Source organism: Mus pahari, chromosome 8 (assembly GCF_900095145.1).
Source record: "Mus pahari chromosome 8, PAHARI_EIJ_v1.1, whole genome shotgun sequence".
Lineage (NCBI taxonomy): Eukaryota > Metazoa > Chordata > Mammalia > Rodentia > Muridae > Mus > Mus pahari.
This window is the reverse complement of record NC_034597.1, coordinates 38,568,309-38,592,819: the sequence shown is the minus strand read 5'-3', so window position 1 is coordinate 38,592,819 and position 24,511 is coordinate 38,568,309. Positions and strand designations below refer to the sequence as shown.

Sequence of the window (24,511 nt, the reverse complement as noted above, 5' to 3'; positions counted from 1 at the left end):
GATATATCAAAACACACAAAATAACTTAATATGTATTCTGTACAAAATTAAAGCTCCTCTCAACATGTGATGTAAAAACTTTGTCACTGAAATGAAAACAGCTACCTCTCCCACCAACGTATAACAACATGTGTGCACATTTTCAGCAGTTCAAACATGGAACTGAATAAGGAAATTAAAATGAGAAATAAGCACACTGGTAAATTTAAGTTTTAGCCTAGACTACAAGTCTGCCAACTCCAGCCCACAATCTGATTTTTCACAGCTCACATCTAAGAATGGGTGTTAGGATTTTTAGTTTTGTTTTTTACTTCATTTTAATTTTATATGTATTAGTGTTTTGCCTTCATATATGTCTGTGCGAGGGTATTGAATCCCCTGGAACTGGAGTTACAGACAGTTGTGAGCTACCATATGGGTGCTAGGAATTGAATCCAGGTCCTTTGGAAGAGCAGCCAATGTTCTTAACCGCTGAGCTCTCTCTACAGAGTTTCAAATGTTTAATTTTGGTATTTTTGAGATACTGGACTTGAACTCATTATGTAGATAGACGAGGCTTATATTGAACAATGATCTTCTAGCTCCTGCTGCCCAATTACTTGGATTACAGTAGGTACCACCAATACGTGGCCTCTTGTGTTTTTGTTTTTGAATGAAACATGTAAGTCTATCATGTGTGGACCACTAATCCTAAACTAGTCTGGGTTTGCTGACTCCTGATCTGGAACCTTTTTTGAACACAAAACTATTTAGAGAAAATTAGCAGAAAACGTTTTATGAATGGGCTCCAACATTGTTTTGTTTTGTTTCAAAGTTGGAAAACTTTAGAGAAGTGAACAAATCACATGTAACAGGCAAAGCTTCAAAAGGCTTTGGCTGCCTTAATCTGCATCGGGTGCAGGCATGTCTGCATTCTTTTTTTTTTTAACTTATTTTATTAGATATTTTCTTCGTTTACATTTCAAATGCTATCCTGAATGTCCCCTATACCATCCCCCCACCCTGCTCCCCTGCCCACCCACTCCCACTTCTTAGCCCTGGCGGTCCCCTGTATGGGGCGTATAAAGTTTGCAAGACCAAGGGGCCTCTCTTTTTGTTTTTAAAGATTTATTTATTTATTTTATGTATGAGTGCTTTATTTGCATGTATACCTATATATGAGTGCTCTATCTGCATGTACACCTGCATGCCAGAAGAAGGCATCAGATCACATTATAGAAGGTTGTGAGCTCCCATGTGGCTGCTGGGAATTGAACTCAGAACCTCTAGAAGAGCAATTAGTACTCTTAACCACTGGGCCATCTCTGCAGCCCATACTTTAAGTTTACAAAGTGGTTTGTTAATTTGGTAAAACACACTTATGTGCATCTGGATTCCAATTGAGCATTCCTACTATCTGCAGGCAGGAGAGTGTCACCTGCCACTGCCACTTCAGCCACAGACATACACGGTCTAGCTACACCTGTACTGTCTGAGGAACTGCACTGCCATCCTAAAATTACATCTTTTCTATTTTGACTCATAAGTTAAAACTTAAAGTAACACACCAAATTAAGTAATACATATCTCAACCTTAAGAGTATGCCCTCTCTGAGCATGGTGGCACACACATTTAATCCCAGCTCCAGAGGCAGTTCTGTGCATTTGAGGCCAGCTGGTCTACACAGAGAGTTCCAAGCCAACTAAGGCTCTGAGACCCTATCTCAAGACAAAACAAAAAGACTTGGTACTCTAACACAAACTTTCTGAATTCACATTTAACATTTAATCTGTTTTTAAATAATCTAGAATTATTCAAGAATTTCTCAATTCTTAGTCTTTTTTACTAATAATAATCATAAGCTCTGAGCATGCACAACAAAAATACTTCTCATGTATTTGATATCTAAATATGCCATGATATTTAAATAAGAAATATAAAAGATGTTATTATATTAATATTTAAATGTTTACAGTAATTGATATAGGTATCAAAATCTAAGCTATGTAAATCCTCGATTATGCAATTCCAAGAAAGGGATATATGTAAATTTTCTGATAACTATAATCTCCCACAAATCCTAGCATAGCTCTACGTTAAGACAACAAGAAGTACTAAAAACACTGCACACCAGAACTACAAATAGCCTGTTAACCAAATGAAAAGAATCAGAAATAAAATCCTAAAGAAATATCAATTTAAATAAGAAAATAAGAAAACCATTTGTGCTCCGCATGGTGGCACACAGCTGCAGTCCAGCAGTCAGGCTACAACACTGAACTCAAGGTTAGCCTGGGCTACACAGGAGGAGAGAGGAGGAGGAGGAGGAAAGAATGGAGGAAACGATGGAGGAGGAGGAAGAGGAAGAGGAAGGGAGAGGAAACATATATTGGTACAAAGCATTGACTGAAAGGAACAAACTTCTGAAATTACAGATATTTATATATTTTTTCATTTCATAAACAAACTGAAATGTACACCACTATGCGCCCTACCCGCCTTGATGATAATGGTCTAAACCTCTGAACCTGTAAGCCAGCCCCAATGAAATGTCCTTTGTAAGAGTTGCCTTGATCTTGGTGGTGTCTGTTTACAGTAATGGAAACCCTAACTAAGACAGTGACAATGGCAAATCTTATTTGAAAACTTTATAGAGGGCTGGAGAGGGGGCTCAGCAGTGAAGACCCATTCACTTACACTGACCCCATGAATAAGACTTGAATTCAATTTTTAGCACCCACATGTAGCTCACAATCATCTGCAACTCCAATTACAGGAGATCCAAAATCTCTAGAGGTACTAAGTACACATGTGGCACACAGATATACATGCCAACAAAACACACAACATACACACACACACACACACACACACACATACCAAATAATTTCAAAGAATTTTCAAAAATGAAGAGATAAAAAGTAAAAACTTTAACTCCAAATGAAGAAACAAGTCTAAGGGTTTTGTTGTTGTTGTTGCTGCTGTTATTACTTACCAAAAAAGTGATTACACAACCAGCAACCTACACATCTAAGAACCCAAAAGGACAGGAGCGGTTTTACAGCGTCTGATTGAGATGCATGCAGGACATGGGTTGGGGACTCACTTGCTCCAGGTCAAGCTGCGTCTTACCTTATGCAAATCGTCAGCGACCTTCTTTCTCTCCGTTTGTTCGTTCTGAAGTTTTGAGTGTGTTTCATTTAACTGTGTCTTGAGCTGTAGAAATAAAGGAACAGAACAATGAGTTATGTGCTTATGAAGAGTGACTATGAAAGAATGGACTCTTAGGAGCCATGATGTACATGATGCAGTGGATTAGCTAGCAGCTGACCAGAGGTACAGAAAAGCTGGCAGCAGAGGTCCAACCTGCAGAGCTGAACCTAAGAGATGCAAGAGAATGAACTAGAGTTTAGTGTAGAAGATTTTAACCCCAAACCAGAGCCAGACACTGAGAGCCTTTAATAGTTACTGTTCATAGTTACTGAGACTATTACAAATTAAAAGGAACACATAAAAATTTCTAATCATCTTTAAAACACTCCCTTAATCTAGAGTTCTTTTTATAAGTCCATTGGGGGATGAGGGTGGTTGAAGGCTTAGCCTGGTGTTTAAAAGGACTTGTTCTTGAAAAGGACCTTGGTTTGGTGCTCGGCACCCAAATACAGCTGTCTTTAACTCATGGGATTCAATAACTTCTGGCTTCCTTAGGTACCAAGACATGAACATGGTGCAAAGACATACATGCAGATAAAATACCCATGCACAAAAAGTTATTACTTTAAGCCAGTGAAAAATTCAAAAACCCAACCAAGTAACTTTGAAAACAGCGGTGTCAGGTCATCCTAACCTAAGCTGTACCAGCGAGAAATGTCGGGGGTTACACTGCTGCTCTTCCAGGGGACACCGGTTCGGTTCCCAGCACCCACACAGCTCACTGCCATGGATTCGTATCTCCAATCTCAGAAGAGCAACGTCCTCTTCTGGAGTTGGTGGGCACTAGATACATACAAGCATGCAAACACTTATAGACATAAAATATTTGTTTTAAAAAATACTGAGAAAGAACTCTCAACAGCCAAATTGTCAAAACCAGGCTGTATCTGACCCCAGTGTCCATGCACAATACGATACCTCTTTCTCACAACTGTTCCAATTAAATAGAAAGGAAACTATCCACATTGTCTAAAAAGTTAATGCCAGGCATGGTGGCACACATCTTTGATCCCAGCATTTGGGAGACAGGGGCAGGCAGATCTCTTGAGTTCAAGGCCAGTGCGGTCTACAGAGGGAGTTCCAGGACAGCCAGGGCAACATGGAGAAACCTGTTTTGAAAAAGTGTGTATGTGTGTATGTATGTATGTATGTGTGTGTATGTGTTACTAATTTTGACTCCCAGCCACAGGAATGACTTTCAAAAAACTTTTGGAATCTTAAAAAGGTAAGAAGTACATGAATAAATAAATAAAACAAATAAATATACTAGAATTTAAAATGTCATGAGGAGTTCCCATTTGGTCAATTCTTTTGGGGAAGTACATCAAATGGCCAGAGCTTCTGCTTTCTGTACTTAACTGGGAGAGCTCAGTTCTCTTTGATGAAGAAGACCATCTTTTGACATAAGAACACAACGGTGTGCGTGTATGGCCAAGCAAATTCATTTTATTTTAAAATAAAGCAACTATTATAATCACAAGACAGGAAACAAAAACAGAAATTGCCACTTATAACTGTCTCCTGATAGCAGAAGGGTAATTAACACAGAGGCCACCAACAACATGGAGGTGTAACCACCAGCCTACAGATCCGGCACAAAGGCTACAACTGCCGAGTCAGCACCTAAGCACCAACACTAAGAAGAAAACTCTCGTTAAAAAGGAATCTTTCGGCTGCTTAGTAGTGGCACAAGTCTTTTTTTTTTTAAAGTTAATGTTATAAAGTGTTTAAATCCCAGGAGGATAAAATTAGTGTATAAAACAAAACAGGATAACTATCTAGCTAACAGGTCAGCATGTCAGCAATCAGTACAAATCCTTAAAAATTACAAGATCAGGAATGCAAAGAATTTCACATCTTAATAAATTCAGCTGAGACTAAGGCCTGGGGCTACTTGGGAGGCTGAGGCAGCCTGGGCTACAAAACTCAAAGCTACCTTATATCAAAAGGAAAAGGAAAAGGAAAAGGAAAAGGAAAAGGAAAAGGAAAAGGAAGAGGAAGAGGAAGAGGAAGAGGAAGAGGAAGAGGAAGAGGAAGAAGAGGAAGAGGAAGAGGAAGAGGAAGAGGAAAAGGAAAAAGAAGTGTTGAGGATATAATTTAGACAAAAAATGTGCCTATTATGCATGAGGTTCTAGGTTCAATTCCTAGAACCACACGGAAGGAAGGGAGGAGGAGGTAGGGGGGAAGAGATCCGTTCAGTCAGTCAGTCACTGTCGGCTAGGGTTACTAAGTGTTCGATTACATACTGATAATGAACAATGGCTCATATCTATAATCCCAGCTAAAAGACTGAGAATCACTGTGAGTTTGAGACCAGCCTATATAAGAGACCTTGTCTCAAAAGAACAAATAGTACAAAAATTACTTTTAAATGTTCTGAAATTTACTTTTAGAAAGACTAGTTAGCTTTGGTTGGAGTTATTTCTTGAATGAAGAACACGCATCTGCAAGCTACAAAACTAGAAATCCTAGTTAACTATGATAGTTCAAGAAGACAATCTTTACAACTCCTCCAATCAAATTTTGTTTCTTTATTCCCCATAAGTAACAATGTTCAAGAAATTAAATTAGGTTGTATAAAAAGCAGAAAACTTTGAAATAGAGTTGGAAGCCAAACATGCCATTATTAGGAGCTAAGAAAAGAAGAGCCATTCTTCGGAGACATCAGAAAAGGAAGATTACCGCTAACCTAAGGAAAGTGCCAAGCTAAAGGTGGTTAGCCAGGAAGAGAAGTCTGGTGGCGTCCGCACACCAGCGCACGTGTCTCCAGAGCTGACTTGACACTCAGTGGAGGGCAAGCTTCTTACCAAGGTAAGCTCTTCATTCTGTCTGACTGCTTCAGAATATGAATCATCAAGTTTTTTCTGCAACTCAGTCAACAGATCTTTCAGCTGCAATGAAGTTAAAGTTTAAGATTGATCTCCATGGTAACCCACACTTTGCAGCTACTCGGAAGCTCTTCTACAAACAACTTAAACAGAATTACTTTAATGTCCTGTCTCAACTGAACTGAACTAAACTGAAAAGCAAGTCTGGAAAATGTCTAAGTACCTCTCTGACTTCCATCACGTAAGTCGATCGCTCCGTCTCGGCCTTCTCCAGCTCCATCTCCAAATGCTCCCTTTCTCTTCTCAGCTGCCGACACAACAAAGGGCAGTTAAGCCGATTACACTTTCCTTCCATGGTTTCTCCCATAATAGAGTGTTAGGATACTTATGAATTTAAAGCTGTTATCAACTCAAACTACTCAAGATAAAAATATATGAGACATAAAAGTAACCTTAAAACACAGATGTTTGAGCAACCCATAATGCTAAAACTGAGTTTACAGGTTGCAGTCTAAGTATCAGATCACATACATTCTCCATATCTTTGTTTTCTTGTCTTAGTCGCTCTAGCTCTCGCTCTGAGGCTGTGAAGGAAGACTGCATCTGAAATGTGAGACAACATTAAGAGAGAGCCACTGAGGGAGCACTGGAGACGTGGGCTGCAGACATGTTACACTCCGATGAGTAGCTTCTGAACTGTGACATGGCACGGTCTATAAACGTTTGGGCCACATTCGTCTCTATCCTGGGCCATGGATTGGATATGGAGGGTTTTAGTTCTGCTTTTTAATTTTTTACTTATTTGAAAGAGGGGCAAATATAAGCCACAGTGCATCTGGGGTCAGAGGACAAGTTGCAGGAGTCAGTTCTCTCTGTCCACCATGGGTAGAATCAGGTTGTCAGGTTGTAGCAAATCCCTTTGCCAATCCCATTTAGAGGTTTCAAATGTAGCCCATACTGAATTGTCAATTAAAGCTCTTAAAAATGAAAGTCTCACATGTGACTTCATTTCAGTAATGCTCAGATCCTACCCACTTGCACTGATCCTATATTAAGAGCCAGCTAGAATCACTTAATTTTGGTAACAATAGCTAATCACTATATTTACTCTCCAAGGGTATTAACACAGAGCAAGGCCAGACACAAAAGATCCATGACTTTCTTAACAACATCTGTGAAAATGGCAGAAAAATAGACTTCCCAGTAGTACATGGGTCGTATGAACAGAAGTATGACTTGACTTTTTCTTGAATGCAATATGATATGGGTAGCTTGTTTCAAATGTGGGGTTCTTGAACTTGCTATAATATGTAGTGCCATCACTCACAAAGCACTCTGCCTGCTACACCACCCTCGGGTCACTCAGATGAGTGAATTTCAAATGGGTCAACATCAACATCACCTCGGACTCCAGATCTGCTGCCCTGCCACCCACATGTAGGAAACGGGTGGCCTAGGATGCATCTACACTGTGTTCCCAGGTGACAATGGTGGGACTGAAAGCTCAGTACAGCCACTGTAAGCTCGTCCTTAAATACCTGCTTAATCGTCCTTTGAGATTCGTCAGCTTTAATTTTCCATTTACTTTCTTCTTGCTCCACACTTCGCTGAAGTTTCTGCAAAATCCCTTCCTGTGGACAAAGGCAGAATTGTTCTGAAACTTTTGTGATTTTCAATTATTGTTTTCAAGATAAATCACATAGTCCAGGAAGAAATAAGTCAATAATTTAAAAATAAAATGGAAATGTAATTCAAGCCATATCCTACTGTTTCTGCAAGGACCGACTTGTATTTTTCACATTCCAGCTGTAGCAGCGTGTGCATCTCATTAGCTTCTTTCAATCTGTGCTCCAAAACCTGCAAAGAATAAGAGAAAAATGACAAATAAGAGGGTTGTACTTCACATTAGTTTAATATCTGATGACATAGTAAACAGATTCAATGATTTTTAACAGGATATTACATTCCTAAGCAGAACTGCAGTCTGATGACCTTTTGGTCACATGCTGTCCACTTGTGGAACTCTTTTTAAGTCCTAAGAAATGCCATCAGGTGTTTACAGCAAGGGTTTTACTCTGCACACGTGGCAGCATGTAAGGAGACCATAAGTAAACATTACAATGCTTATGACACACATGAGGAAGGAGACTTTACTCCTGCCACTTAGGATTTAAAACGACCAGGGCTCTGCACTCTCTCGGTGGCTAGGGACAAGAAGGAAGCCAGCCTGTGAGTGCTGCCGAGGTTATCTGGCGTGCTTCAGCAAGCCAGTGAAAATGGCTACAGATCTTAGATGGGCTTACACTGAAAACTGATGAGAGTAACTGACATTTGGTTTTAGAAATGAAGGCACCATATTCTTTCTACTACCTAGCTAATAATGCACCCTCTATCACCCCAATGCTTCTGAGAGCAGCTTCTGGTATGCCCCAACTCTCAGTTTGTCAACTAACCTTGACCGCCTCTGCATCTGAAGTTCCAGCTACGCACGCTTTTGCCTTCTTTTCAAAGCCTCGCAACCATTCACTGTAATTCTGTGGGGGAAAGGTCAGTTACTGTTTCCATAAAAGTCTGATTTAAAAAAAAAAAAAAAAAAAATCAAACATTTAAGAGCACCAAATCAGATGATTATAAAAGAAGCCTACATACGTTGTCATCATACTTAGAATTTCACAGACAGATACAACTTCACAGACTGAACGTAAGACAGTTTTAAAAAACAAACAAACAAAGAAACACTAAAACCCAAACGGTGGCACACGCCTGTAGCTCCATCCACAACCTTGGAAGGGCGAGCTCAATACCAACGTCAGTTACACAGTGAGTCTCAGGCTATCCAAGGCTATATGGGAAGGCTACCTTAAGGGGAAAGAAAGACCAAACAATTCTTGTTGACACAAGTCTAGAAGTGCTAGGATTAAAGACAAATGCAGCCATAGCCATCAGTAGATAAGTGACTACATAGTTTAATGTACAAAGAAATTAAATACATATTAGTATCAAGACAAAGTGCTTTTTATCCATAACAAAATATTTGCAACTGAATTTTGGACTCAAAGTAGACCTAAGCTCAAAATTCATGTCCCAACACCATTAGAAGTATTCATGAGCAACAGGCTAATAAGCTTAATTTGTAAAAAATTAAGATCTAGAATGAGGAACATTTCAAAAACTTCTCCAGATAAAATAGTTCTAAACACAAGTATTTAGAATTTAAAAATTCTGACTAGAGGTATGCTGTTCAGAAGATTTAAAATTCTTTGAAGGTACTCCCAAAATTCCTGAAAATACTTCATTCAAAAAAATGCATTATAAGCATATTTTAAATCTTAATGGGGGTAAGAAGCACACATTTATGTAGCTCCAACACAAAACTGGTTTCTGTTTGCAGGTTAAGTGAAAAAAAAAATACATATATTGTTTAAGCCATTATCTGAAACTTTAGAATAAATCATTATAAATTTTTGAAGCTTCTTAGCTAAACTTGAAACTGTTAACAAGTTTCTATATTTTTAAATCAAGATTCTTCTTATATTTTGGTTTGATTAATAAAGAAAACAAACTTTTTATTGACTCTATGGTGTAACATGTTCTGCTACTGTATCTGAATGTTCTCCAAGCATCCCATGAGAAGGGGAGAGGGGAGAGGCACAGCACTCTCCCACACTGCACGGCTTACAGTGCCATGCTGGTTTAAATGCCCCTATTTATAGTAAAACAAGTTCAAACCAGAACAGTGGACACTAACAAACTACTTTAAACTTCAAATACTGGGATCTAACACAAATTAAACCCAGATGGAATCATTCTCTTCTACATCTCCCTTACACGTTGGCAAAAGCAAGCAATAAAAACTTGTTAAGAGCCCTTGTATATTTAATAGTTATGTTAATTTATCCTAATGAGGCTTAAGTTAATTTTGTTTTATTTTTCTCTTGTATATAGTCCTACTAGCCTTATATAGACCAGGATGGCCTACCTTTGTCTGTCTGTCTTGTACTAGGATTAAAAGTGTGTGCTACCATGCCTGACTATAAAAACAAAACAAAAAAAAAATCTAGAATACTAATCTCTTAAGTGGCACGTGAAAGCTTAGTATTTTAAAGCACATGAATCAACTTTAAACAAGTATGTGAACAAAACACATAGAATACTTTCCATGTCTTAACATGATTTACAAATTGTTTCAGAGCCATGAATGTTTAGTTATTGAAGGTAATTAAACCAGGCATGGTAGCACACACCTGTAATCAGGAATTCAAGGCCAGCTTGAGCTACAACATGGCAAGACCATATCCCCAAACAAACAAGTAATAACAAACAAAAAAAGAACAAACTTGTTAACATTAAAAGAAAACTGTTGCTGGCCATTTTTGAAGAAGAGAAACTACAACTCTTCAGTGCTCTTGTTTCATGAAATATTGTCAAATAAGTAAATCAATGAATAAAACACACAGTACAAACAAAATCAGATAATGGCCACAAAAGAAAAAGACAGAAAATAAACTAACAGCTCCCTTCCCCTACATCATCTCTCTGTCTAATACAAGACACTTCTTTGGTTCAGGTAATAGTGGTCATCTGCTATTCAAGCCTATGAAGCCTCCCACAGCTCCAAGGGAAACAGAGTGGTCCTCTGTCCCTGAACTAACAGTAGGGCACATGTACACATAAACAAAAGAAAGAAAACAGCTAACCTCCCACTACTCACACAGAACCCCCGATTTATTCTTACTCTGCCCCACACCCACACCTGGAGGAAACTGAGCTCCTCAGAGAAAGGAGCCATTCCGTGCTTGAAGTTTTAACTCTGTCTTAACTTCAGCATCTTGTTACAGCACAAGGCACAAGAGCTACCAAAGGACATCACAGCCAGCCTAAAGCAGACCCCCCACTAACCCAGGCAAGCAGATACCACGACAAAGTAGACAACAGTGCCCACCACTACCTTGCAATACTGACCCTGGGTCAGATAAGTCTGAGTGCCCATTTATGAGTTATACAAAGGGCAGAGGAATGCGGTCAGCTAAATCCAAACTGCCAGAGACTGCAATAGGACACTTCTAGGCTTCAAATCAGGGAGGGAAAAGGGTAGGCCACAGCACGCTTGCTCAGCAGGCACCAATCAATCACATGTTGGTCTTATTTTGGGTTCTGATTATAAAATAAACTACCTTGTTGTTATTTAATTAGCATGAGGCCTGTATATGAAAATTAGGGGAATTATTAAATTTGTATGATTATCTCTTGTGCTGAGATCTTTACAGATAAATGCTCTGACGCTTTCGTTCCTTCATGAGGATCTAACGCAGAGGTTCTCAACCTGTGGTTCGCAAGTCCTTTGGCAAACTTCTATCTCCAAAGTATTCATGTTACAATTCATAAAGTAGCAAAGTTACAGTTATGAAGTAGAAATGAAAATAATGCTATGACTGGGGGTCACCACATGAGGAACTGTACTAAGGACCACAGCATTGGGAAGGATAGGAAGGGTAAAAAAGTCGTTATGTAGTAACAAAGCATTCATGGAGGTTCACAAGGTGGGTCCTGAGATCATTATACCATTGCCTACATTATTTTACTAAAACTTGAAGAAGGCCTATCTCATCATCTGAGGAAATTCAGTCACATTCCCTTATCTTCTTTGCCCGGGAATACAGGCTACTGATCTGAACCAGTCACTCTTCTATCCTACTTGAACCATGTTCAACCTCAAGCCAGCTGCACTCTAGTATTTGGGGTGAACAATAGATGAGAATCGTGATTTTAATATATAAAATAACTTAATTTATAGCATCGAATACATTAAAGGACAACTGTTAAAACTAAGAAGTAATCACTTAAATCAATTATTATTGGTTTTATTACCCATTCAAAACAAACAAACAAACAAACCCGTTTTCCAAATGCATTTATGAGCCATTCAGTGTGATAGAATACAACAGAAGTTTCAGGTTCAGTTACTGTCTGACTACTGAGAAGCACATTAGTTATGGAGACACTGACAAGTTCAACATGCTAACAAACCAAACTCAGAAATCAAATGTTGTTACCAACAACTTCCCACATAACTTCAGGTTAAGTGTTAAAGAGGTTCATCTTACCAAATTAGAAGGGACAGACACTGTTGGAAATAACCTCTTGAGAAGGTCTTTGGACTCTAACTCAATAGCTTCCACGTGTTGCCGTCTTTCCTAATGCAAAGGACAGATGAAATCAAACTTACGACATTAGACAATGTTCAAAGAGGAAAATAAAAAAAGTATGACCTTTTAAGTTCTAAAGGAGGAAAAAGTCAAAATTTCAAAACTTATTTTAATATTGAAAAGTATCAACTTTTCTCACTTTAAGGCATTAAAACATACTTCCTTAAAGACAAAAATCTGCAAATCTCTTAAGGCATAAATAGCAAACAACATCTTAATCAAACCAAAGTAGTGTCTGATAGCATGAACCCTCTTTGTCACAGAGATAAGGGGTCTGCCGTTCCAGTGACATTTCAGACACAACATTCCTCCCCGTCAGTCAGACCTCAGAGGATCTGACTACTGACTGCGCGTGTGGGCAAGACAACCACAGCTTCCTGACCAGTGACTGTTTACAGAAGCAGCATTGACACTTTCCTATTCTGCTCTTCAAGGTCAGAACAAACGATTTCTGTTAGACAAAGCAGAAAGGACCAATTGTGACGGGAACGGGAAGTAGACATGGGGAGAAGGAGGGCAGAGACAGACACGTCACTTCACTAACTCAGTTTCCATGTGTGTAAGATGACTCCTGACACAGTGAGCTGTAAATTGCAACTATTACTAATGTTCAATCTGTGATTTTTAACTCCAACTCCAACTGTAAGTTCAGAAGTATGTTTGTCAAAATGAGGGACACACATATCCCCTCAAATCTAATGATCAAAGTATTTCTACAAGATTTTTTTAAAGACACCTATAAAAATGTACACCAAACCCAAACCAACACAACCGCTCCATTACGACTGCGTCCAAGAAAGAGGAGGCGGCAGGCGCCACCTCAGCACTTGCGCATGCTCTTTGAAATCTGTTACTGATTTAAGACACCTACACTTCGAGTTAAGGAAAATTTAATCACATGAAAATCTAAATTTACACAACAGAAACCAAAATTTCATATTCTGTGCACACTAAAAGCTAATATATTATTAAAGGTTAGTGGCAATATTTTAGAATAGCTGTTTTACTGAGGTATTTTCAATAATTTAATAAAGTCCACAAACTTGTAGGCATATATACCTAATTGCACAAAGTATATACACTGGAAGGCCACTGCTATATTTCAGAAGTAATCAAGAGACCACTGTATCACTTGACTACAGATATGCAGAGCAGTCTTAAAGGAGGAGACACTGTGGAACAGAGGCTTCCTGGAAGCAGAGGAAGACTCAATTGTTTGTAATCAACAGCCACTCAGTAAGCTACTTCATTCTATAGGAAATGTTTTAGCTAGAGTTTATATTTCACATAAATTCGGTTGTAAACAGTAATTTCTATTCAACACCTAAAAAAAGATCTAATTTTAGAAACTGGATTATTTCCTTAGTACTACCACTGATGGATTATTTCCTTAGACTACCATTGATTAGAATATGTAAAATACCTTTTATGTAAGTCTATCATTACAGTTTCTAACAAGTATTTAGTGTTTTAAAAGTAATCCCAGGCTAGGTTTGGTGGCTCATGCCTTTACCCAACCAGAGTAGAGGCAGGAAGGCAGAATGTGAAACGATTCTGTTCTAATTAGCTAGTTCCAGGCTATGCAAGGCTACTACATAATGAGACCCTGTCTGAAGAAAAAAAATAAAATAAAATAAACTTTCCAGAAGCCGGTATGATGGTGGGTGTGTGCTTGTGACCCATGGACTTGGGAAGCTGAAGCAGGAGGACCTCAAATGTACTACACACACATACACACACACACACACACACACACACACACACATGTGCGCACGCAAGGGGGGGGAAGGACCTCATTAATAAAAATTAACCATCTAAAAATAGTATGCTACCCAGTTTAACTATATCTAACACCTAAAACACTAACAGTGCTTTATGCAGTCACATCACAATTTGTGGCACTTGGTAAATCAGTATCATTTACTCTCATGCTATGAAAGGATTCTCAGTTCTGCTAATAAAAACTGGGGTCTATTCCCTGCAGCACATTAGCTCTGCAAGCCACCGTGCACATACTGGAGCTCCCTTTGCATTAGAGGATGCAAGGATGCCTTGTGCAGGAAAGGCACAAAGTCTTTTAACTCTGAACACTGAAAAGCCCATACTAGGAGTCCCCTTGCTGACAGCGATGGCTGTGCAAGAGGGACCCTTCACAGTTAAACAAGACCTGTGCCTCACAGTCTCTGGCACAGATCCCTCTGGCAGGAATAGCTATCAACTCTCTCAACTTATCGCTTAATGAAAATTTAAGTATGAATCTATTGTATTAAAGGAAATATAACTATACATATAAAATTGGCAAATCATAAAACTGCATTCTGCTAAGAAATTGTTACAAATATCCTTAACACTTCTGAAATTAAAATGTAATAGATTATCTTGGCACACATTTTCAGAACATGGAAATTAATCATTTGGTACACTCACTAACCTGGCTTCAAAACCCAATATTCATGCTGCACACACACTCAGCTGTCCTAACCTGTCTATCTCTCCTCCATTATGACCCTGCTCCCCACCGCCTGTAAGTACAAGAAGGATGTCTTTCATTGTTTAAGATAAAGGGGATGTACACATCAGAGGTATCTTACAGTCTCATCATCCATTCATACTAATACTGGACACGGAACAAACATGGGTGCAATTACTGTCCTGAAACTTCAAACTCCTAAGTTTAAGGCTCTGTCTCCTGCGGAATCTTACCCATAGCACACTCTGAATGGAGCCTTCTTCTGTACTATTTAACATTTTGCTGTTTTCCTCCCTTGCCTGAATCTTCTGGTATGCTCTGGAAACCCCACTTTGCTATGCATCACAAACACATGCTACGTTTTTAATTCGTTCCATTAATTCACTGATTTCTTTGATTTGGGAACCTCATCAAAGTTCTCTTAACTACTCCAAGTGGCACAGCAGGTGACATAGAAGGACCTGCACACACAGCATGGAGTCTTATGGGATCTTTACCCTAAAGCTGTGCGCACCAAAACAGCAACAGCAGGGTCATCCCAGCACAGAGTGCCCCAACTCAAGTCTCAGAGAGAAGATGAAAGGCAGATTGTGAGGACGGTAACAGGACTGTGGGTGACCGGGAGCTGCTGTGTTTAAATGGTTTAGACTGAAGCAAAAGGGAGCACTTTAGTCTGATGTGGACAGGCTGCAGACTCTGTGGTAGGCAGCTCTGGGAGTTAATTACAACCTTGGAAGTCTTGTTCACTCTGTCCTGCAGCATTTTTTCAGTTGATGCCAAAGCTTCCATTGCTTCCCAGTTTTTCTCCCGAAGGTCCTAATCATTTTTAGAAAGAATGATTTCAGTTTATCTATTATTAAAAGGTTTCTCCTTTAAGTTCATCAATATTTTGCACTGCATTTAAATGCTAGTTATTGCAAAATTATTTCAATAGGAAAATGTATATTAGCAAAATAATAATAATAATGTTTAGAAGTTTGAATGAGAAAATAAGGATGTCCACCTCTCATGATTTAGTACTCACACCAAATATGCCAGTTGAAAAAAACAATTAACTGGGCACATGTGACAAAGAAGAAAGCATTCGAAGGTAAACACACCAACCAGAACTACAATTATGACTTCAAGTTCAAGCATTACAGCTAAGGACAGAGCAAGTACACAGTACTGCAAAATACTTCTCATTTAATGGTAAAGCAAGGCCTAGCGTCACCCTCACAGGACTTTACTGAGTAACATTTTTTCCCTGTAACTCTATTTTAGATAAAATTAGCACATTTCTAACTGAAGCCTAACCCTCTGTGCTCTGTATTTGGTACACTCTAACATGGATGCCACAGGCAGGCAGACACAACTGAACTCAGCAGCTGACTGAGCAACTGAGGCAGAGAAACTGTAACACTCATTCTCACTCAGAATAAACTGGGGCCATTTAAAAGTGAGCTTTGAAAGAAAGCATTTCCTTGGCAAATACAAATAAAAACAAGATGCTGTAATTCATCTTCACAATTAAGAATCTTAACATAAACAAAAAGCCAATAATTACCATTTATTGCCAATTTAGATGCCAAATACTGTATTTAGCACTACACAAATTCTCCTTAGTCCTTACGATTTGTGAGATTTTTATTCCCACTTTATAGATGGGAAACCACAGCTGAGAGTTAAGAAATCTGGCCACGTGTATATGTGGGTTGAAGCTGCACCCTGCCGGCCTCCACTGTCCTGGCTCTTTACAAAGACTTGAAATAAAGACCCACAGTGCTACCACCATCGCAACCACCATCGCAACCACCATCGCCACCCCCACCGCTGTGCTGAGTGAATTGAACTATATTACTGTGCCCTCCTTACCTCAGAATGCCAGCAAAAACCAGTTAGTTATAATGTTAGAACTATATTGGGACATTCATACCAAATTTTGTAGCCAAGTAATGCTGTTAGTAATTAATATTGCATAAAACACAAAGAGCAATTCACATACCAAATTTTCACAAATTCAGGGTGCAGGAAAATGCCAACATGTTAGTTAGCAATTTAAACTTTGAAAGATTTAAATTACATTGAAAAATACATATCTACTTATTATCAATATTCTATCATTAAATAACATTTGATTTGTTCACAAGACAAGCATTCGTCTGTGTGAAAAACACTTCCCTAGTAAGAATATTAGGACTCTTCCAATTCCTATCTTTTGGTCAGAGAGATTTATGAAATTCAGCGGCATCTACTCTTTGCCTGCTTGGTAAGGGCTTACAGTTCTTAAAGAGTCAGCCGCTCCCATCTTAGTATAGACCTGTCCAAGCTAAGACCCAGGCAGACAGAATCACCAATATGTGCACGGCCTCTCACTTTACAAAAGGGTAGTTACAGAAGGCTTTGCAAGATTGCTTACAAAGACTGAAATGAATACTTCTTTTAGTCTATCACACACACACACTTTAGCCTGGTTTAAGAAAAAAGAAATGTCGGGCTGGAGAGATGCCTCAGCAGTTAAGAGCACTGATTGCTCTTCCAAGGGTCCTGAGTTCAAATCCCACAACTACATGGTGGCTCAGAACCATCCATAATGAGATCTGATGCCCTCTTCTGGGATCAGAAGACAGCTACAGCATACTTACATTAAATTAATTAATTAATTAATTAATTAAAAGAAAAAAAGAAATGTCTTTGTTTCTAAAATAACAATATTGAAAGACTTATTTTTCTAAATAAGTTTTAACATGAAGGCAAACATAATTTTTTTTATTTTAGAAAACTTTTAAAAGCTCCATTCTGCTATTTTCCATTATAAAAAGTCTACCTTTCTCCTATTAAAACTGCATTATAATAAAATGATTTACTCTAGTAATGCCCCCAGACACAAAGAAACCAAAAGTGTTCTCACACAGATCAAGAGAGCTAAAGTAAAAGTAGACATACAGAAGACCCCGCCCATCTTTCAACACTAATACTCTATAATGGGAAGTCTAGCGCTCATCAGTAGTGGCTTACATTGTTTTTCTTCCTCTGGTGTTCAACAGCATTCTTCAAAGACTCTAACTCATTGCAGAGATCAGTTATTTCTTTCTCTTTTTCTGAAATTCTAAATCAGAATGTGAATATATTTTAGGTAAACAGCATCTAAAATAAACAATAATATAACTTACATATTAGGTAAATAGTAATACCATTCAGATACCTACATATCAATATTTTTAAAGCAAAATTAAAACAGCAGGTGACAGTTTAAGAATGTAATTATTGATCAGCTACTGCTTGGCACAGAACCCATCCTGTGAAATTCTTGGCAGGGTGCTTGCCTAGCATGCAGAAGATCCTGCTTTCCATCCCCAGCACGCAGAGCCCACACTTGCCTCCTACAGTACCAGCACTTGGGGAGTGGAGGCAGACCAGAAGTTCAAGGCTACCCTCACTATAGTGACCTCAAGGCCAGCCTGGGCTGTGTAAATGTCTAATAAGGGGTTGGGGCTGAGTTCAATACAAAGAGTTTTTACAAACATTTATTTTAAGGCAATTAAATTAGTTATAACTATTTGATTCATTAAACCAACAGTATTATATTACAGTGGCCTGGAATTCACTTGTTTTTATCCAATCTTTGGATCTGTGGCTTTGGTTCTCTTTGTTTTGCATCTTGTTCTGTCTAATGCCTTAGTTATTTCCCAGAAATGCAAAAAAGGCAAAATTTCAAAATTCATTTGTGTTATATTTGAGTAGAATGTTCAATCGCAGCTTTCTTAAGACTGTATATAAAGGACTGCCCAACAACCAATCTGGTCCTTGAACTTAAAAGTGATTCGTTATATTTTAGAAATGAAGTGCTTCCTCACAATGACTTGTGTGATGGTGGTGGTGGTGCTGTTTTGAAATGGGTCTGATAGCATCCACATGAAAAATGTTATTACTAGCAGAGGATTACTGGATGCATCTTATTCCCAGACCAGACCCTTCCAGGTGCTGTCCTAATATCCTCTTCTCCCTGTTACAGCCCAGAGTCAGTAAAGCTAACGACAATGGACTGCCAAACGTCCTGTCACAATATTAGGTATGATCAACATAGGAATACTATGGTTTAAAAATTAAGACTGGGGTAGAGTGACAGACGGCTCAGTGGTAGAGAGCACTGCTGCTTTAGCAGACAACACAACTTAAGCTCCCAGCAACCGGATCAGGCCAGGTGTAACTCCTTACTCCGCTTTCTGGGAATACACTATCGGCTTCTGACTCCACGGCATTGTATGCACGTGGTGCACATACAAACAAGCAGACAAACACACATCCATATAAACAAAAATAAAATAAAGCCCACATATACACAAAATAGAGTAACAAGACAAAACTGAGACCTGTATGGTCTCTGAAGCCACGATCAGCTTATTATAGAAAATGTCTGCACTCTTACTTCATACAGCCAAACTCAAGACTCAGCTAAAACAACAAGCAACCCTAGCCTACTAAAAGGGCAAGCTTACAAACAAGCCAAGATGCAAGAACATTTAAACTACTGTCATTTATTGATATACTTAATATGGTTGGCATTTAGTATTTTGAAATAAACTATAAGCAGAAATGACTTTTAATTAGTAGCCTCTTAGAGAAATAAGAGGCCAACAAGGAAAAAATAATATTTCAGCTTTTTGGGTTTTTTTTTTTTGTTTTTTTTTTTTTTTTTTTTGTTTTTTTTTTTTTTTTTTTTTTTGAGACAGGGTTTCTCTGTGTAGCCCTGGCTGTCCTGGAACTCACTCTGTAGACCAGGCTGGCCTCGAACTCAGAAATCCACCTGCCTCTGCCTCCCGAGTGCTGGGATAAAAGAGAAGCATAGCAACCGTTCTCCCAAAAGTGCAGCAGCGGGAAGACCGAGCACAGGGACTGGGGCTGAGCTGCCCTGAGTTGCCTCCATCAGCTCCACCCCCTCCAGCCTCTCAATGCCTCCAGAAGACAAGAGGAGGAAGGCAAGCCCCAACTGCCCCTCCCTCAACAAGATCCTGGGAGAGCAGGGCCCAGTGCACCGGCCTCCAGCTGTGCACTGGAAAGCACAGGAGCAGCTATGCACAAGGCCTGCAGCCCAGAGCACACAAACACACCTGCTGGGCTTACACCAGCACTAGTGATTACAGGAAATTACTTGTCTGGAAGTAACTCAGTATTTAACTCTTTATAGCACAGCAAACTCTGAATCAATAAAATTACTTACACTGTTTGTAATTCTTCCTGACAGGGAAAAGATGCCTATTAAAAGAGTTAAATATTAGTTCACAATAAAGGTTTCTAGAACGTAAAAAAATTAAATTCCTCTTGGAAATAAGTCAATATAGTAAAAATATCATATACTCCATTATGTCATCACGTCTGACTTTAATCAAGTAGTTTTAATAAAAGTATATATAAATTTATTATGTGTAATGAGTAGTAAAACAAATTTTCACTGTCCCTCTATAAAGTCTTTACTTAGTAAGAACTTACAAATTCATACTGTTGAGCATCAAGGTGCTTTTTATATTGACTTCTAAAACTATCTAAATAAAATCAACAAATAAATTAAGAGCTGATTTTCTCACATCCAACCAAAAGAGTGATTTTTTTTAATAATATGCAAAGGCACAGCTTTCACATATAGGATATACAGTATGATGACTTAGTCAAACTTGATCACCAGGAGCAGCTTGTCAACAGGGAGTTTGGATCGTTTCTCAAAATCCACTCTGGTCCACCCATACACCTTTATAAAAATGAAGGGTAGAGCTTGAGACTGCTCAGTGAAAGTACACTTGGCTAGCATGGACAAAGTCCCTGGGTTCGACCTCCAAAATGAAAAATATGTGTATGCCATATATACCTATATTCTTAGACATTATATTTTTGTTTTTACCAAGCAGAAATACCTATTGAAGGGCACATTAATGCTATCCTATTATTTATAGTATCTATCTTTCCTATGTATTAATTTCTTTCCAATTATTGATATTTAAGGATAGAAGAAAGGCTATTGACACAGATTTAAACAGACCTTAACAAGATATTAGCTGACTTTCTAAGAAAAGCATTATATAAGATAGGAGGAGCATATGCAAGCACACAAGCATGTACGTAAATAAGAGAGCTGCAACACTAATCAAAGTACCTATGCACACACATGTATATTATAACGGAGCTGGAGCACTGATAGAATACATACGCACACACATGTGAATTATAATGGAGCTGGAACACCTATCAACATGTACAAGCACCCACGTGTATATTGTAACAGAGCTGAAACATTGATCTGAAAGCATAATGAAGCTGGAACACTGATCAGAGAGTGTGTGTGTGTGTGTGTGTGTGTGTGTGTGTGTGTGTGTGTTTGTTACAGCTGTAACTGTAACTGATCAGAGTACCCAGGCACACACATGTATATAATAGAGCTGGAACCTTAATCAGAAAACCACACAAAAATATATATAATAAAACCAGAACACTGATCAGAACACACATATACACACATATATGTATATAACAAAGCTGGAACTTTGATCAGAGCACACATACACACGTGATTATTACAATGGAGCTGGAAAACTGATTAGAGCACACATATGTACATATGCGCAAGCAGTAGAGCTGGAACATTGATCAGAGCACACACATGTATATAAGCAAGCTCGAACATTTCTTGCACATATTTTATAAATTATACATTATTTTATCTTATACATTGCATAATAAAATGCTTTTATAAGAAATTTGTTAAATAAAAGAGCCACCATTTTACTCTCTGGGAACATGCAAATATGACATAGAACTGTAAAGAGTAAAAGGTGACGGACACACAGATAGTACCTACCTGTGGGTGGTTCTGATGACTGAGTTGGGACTTAAGTAATTTATTTTCCTCTTGTACCTCCTATTTAAACAAAAATTAAACATGAATACCTAGACAGAGGTTATGATTTTCTAATATAAGTATTTAAATGTCATACAGTCTAGAAATAATCCAAAATAGTAACCATTTTAAAAGGCTGGATTAAGCCACATTCAAACATAAATGACAGTAATTGTATTTAGTTCCAGTCTTGACAGTTGGGAGAATGAACTGACACAACCCTGGTGTCTAGTGCAGGGTGGCATGCATCTAGCAGGAAAGGTTTCTGAAGCGTCATACTGCAGCATTCGTGATAGGCTCTTGAGTCTTCTGGTAATATAGACAGGCTCCAGAGAGGTGCAGACACCCTGAGACATCTGCTGCTCCCATTAGCAAGCACACACCCTCAGGGGCAGAGCCAATGCAGTACCGACAGTTTATTAACAGCTCCTTTCCTTTCCTAAGGTTAGAATGCTGCTCTCACAACTCTGAGGTAAATTACATACATATGAACTAAAAATATATAAGTAAAAACTGTACTTAAAAAGAAAACAAAAATATACTATAATCACAAAAATGAGTATTCTTTCCTCCCAAGACTGAGAACAGGACCTTGCTCATATCTGAGGAGATAAACAGACTCAGTTTTTTGAAGAGGGGATGGAATGCAAAGGAAGTCAAACTTAACATAATTACACAAAATGGTATATTATAAAAGGTTTTTAAAAAGTTGTGATAAAAGAAGAAAAACTGCAGAACAAAATTAGAAGAACAATTAATGTACAAATGATTTAAACATACTAAGAACCCTCCGCTTCCCTCGGCCTAAAACAACAAAACACAAGCCTTCTCACCGTTAGCCGTGTTGACAAGAAGGGGAAACAGGTCTTTGGCAAGAATGTAAATAACAGAACACACTCCAGGAGCAGTCTGCATGGCCTAACACAGCTAACTGTCATGTACTTAAGGCAGAGAGGGAATGTGATACAACAACTGTCTGCCCTAGGCATGAAGCATGAGCCAGGCTGCTTGAAGGTACATATGCAGCGACATATTTGCTGCCCCTTCAGGTCAACGTCGTCCTGTGAGTATTTGACTAGTAACTACATGAAAGGTAAGATCCGAGCTTCTCTTTGAACTATTAATAGCTCAGAACACAAAGCAAACTTGTATAAACCATTAACAAAAATTTTTACTTCTAGGAAAGTATAAGACAAATAGTATTCAAAATACATATGTAAAAACAACCTCTGAGAGTATATTTTTTAACAGAAGAAAAAACCTAAATACACTAGGTAACTTTATCAGCTGGAATTGCTTATATAATGCAATAAAGACCATTAAAGATAGCTGGGCATGGTGACTCACAGCTTTAATTCCAACATTCAATCTCAGAAACAGGAGAACCGTAAGCTTGAGGTTAGTCTGGGTTCAAGGCCAGGCTGAGCTAGTATAACTAGATGCTGTCTCACAAACCCTCAAGACCATAAGATACAATGTGCTGTAAGTGAAGGACAGAGCATGGTTTGGGGGACACAGGCCTTGGTGTCCTTGGATTTGATCAGCACAAAACAAAACTTAGAGAGTAGAGAAGGGCACTTCTATAAAAACTCTGAACACTGGAACTTAGCACCTGCTTTCTCAAAGGACAGAAGCAGACCACCTAGCAGGCACCTTTGATAGCAATTGCACAACACCCTACAGGAATGGCTCATGTTGCACTGTTGCCTTTTACAGGAGTCAAAAGGTTTCTAAAACAACCAAAGACAGTAACTCCTTCAATAATGAATTTTAGTAGTCACTTACCTTTAATAGCTCTGACATCTTAGAAACATCACTCTCCGTGTCCTTTAATTTAACTTCTATTCTCTTAATTTCATTGTCCTTTTCTTTCAACCTAGGATTTTTACAAAGACCTTACTTTACTTTTGCATGTACATGGAAAAGAAAGAAACATACTCCGATATTACTCCTAATAAAAAGACAGCACAAACAATGCCCATCTGTCCTTTCTTTTTGTAGTCTATCAACTTATAATTTGTTTTAAAAGACAGAATTTCTCGCAGGGTTGTGGTGGAGCATGCCTTTAAACCCAGGCCAGCCAAGGCTGCATACACAGTGAGAACCTGTCTTTAAAAAGAAAATAATAACAAGATGGTCATTGCTCATAACTGCTGAGCCATCTCTCTCCAGCTCCCAAAAGGGCAACTCTGAAAACAGAACCAATCGGCGTTGGCCAGACGGACTTTCCATGAGCAGTGACTTGACTCATCAAGTAAGTAACAGCACGTGCCACCAAGCCTGACAACCTCAATTCAATCCACAGACCAACACGGCTGGAGAAAACTGACGCCCACAAATTGTCCTCCAGCCTATACACATATACTGTGGCTCAAACATTCACACACATATACAAAAAATATTTGCTTAAAGTAATTCTCAAAAAACTTTTTCCATCTTCACTTTGTGTAGTTTAAGAAAAATCAATGTTTGCTGACTGTGGTGGTTTGAATATACTTGACCCAAGAAGTCACAGTATTAGGAGGTGTGGCCTTGTTGGAGTGTGTGTGTGTCACTTTACGGGTGGGCTTTGAGTTCCTCCTCCTGGATGCCTGGAAACAGACAGACAGATCTCTCCTAGAGGCCTTCAGATCAAGATGTAGACCGCTCAGCCCCTTCTCCAGCACACTGCCGTGCTTCCTGACATTAAGGTCAATGGACTGAACCTGTAAGCCAACCCCACTTAAATGTCTTCTCTTGTAAGAGCTGCCTTGATCGTGGTATCTTTTCTCAGCAACAGAAACTCTAACACTGATCATGGTGGTTTATACCTGTTCTCCAGTAGCTGGGAGGAGGAGGTATAGATTCAGGGTTAGTGTGAGGCCAATCTACCAGCCTGGGCAACAAAATGAGACTCTGTTTAAAAAAATAACTTTTGCAGGATTAAAAACAGTATTGTAGTATGAA

The 24,511-nt window shown here is 38.7% G+C and overlaps 1 protein-coding gene across 31 annotated transcripts in view; it reads right to left on the bottom strand.

Annotated features, from left to right (window-relative positions):
* Window positions 1–24,511, bottom strand: part of Ktn1 (kinectin 1) — an 89,845-nt gene that overhangs the window by 3,408 nt on the left and 61,926 nt on the right. For 7 of the 31 annotated variants that reach the window (XM_029541888.1, XM_029541893.1, XM_029541887.1 and 4 more), the window contains 13 exons: window positions 23,351–23,441; window positions 21,527–21,586; window positions 19,898–19,932; window positions 17,695–17,785; window positions 15,427–15,513; window positions 12,126–12,215; window positions 8,475–8,555; window positions 7,789–7,878; window positions 7,560–7,652; window positions 6,553–6,624; window positions 6,245–6,328; window positions 6,001–6,084; window positions 3,113–3,196 (listed from right to left, as the gene is read on the bottom strand). In XM_029541888.1, coding sequence (XP_029397748.1) covers window positions 3,113–3,196; window positions 6,001–6,084; window positions 6,245–6,328; window positions 6,553–6,624; window positions 7,560–7,652; window positions 7,789–7,878; window positions 8,475–8,555; window positions 12,126–12,215; window positions 15,427–15,513; window positions 17,695–17,785; window positions 19,898–19,932; window positions 21,527–21,586; window positions 23,351–23,441 — 1,042 coding nt within the window. The remainder of the gene's footprint in view (window positions 1–3,112; window positions 3,197–6,000; window positions 6,085–6,244; window positions 6,329–6,552; window positions 6,625–7,559; window positions 7,653–7,788; window positions 7,879–8,474; window positions 8,556–12,125; window positions 12,216–15,426; window positions 15,514–17,694; window positions 17,786–19,897; window positions 19,933–21,526; window positions 21,587–23,350; window positions 23,442–24,511) is intronic. The other 24 variants (XM_021203933.2, XM_021203937.2, XM_021203936.2 and 21 more) reach the window with 7 other exon arrangements.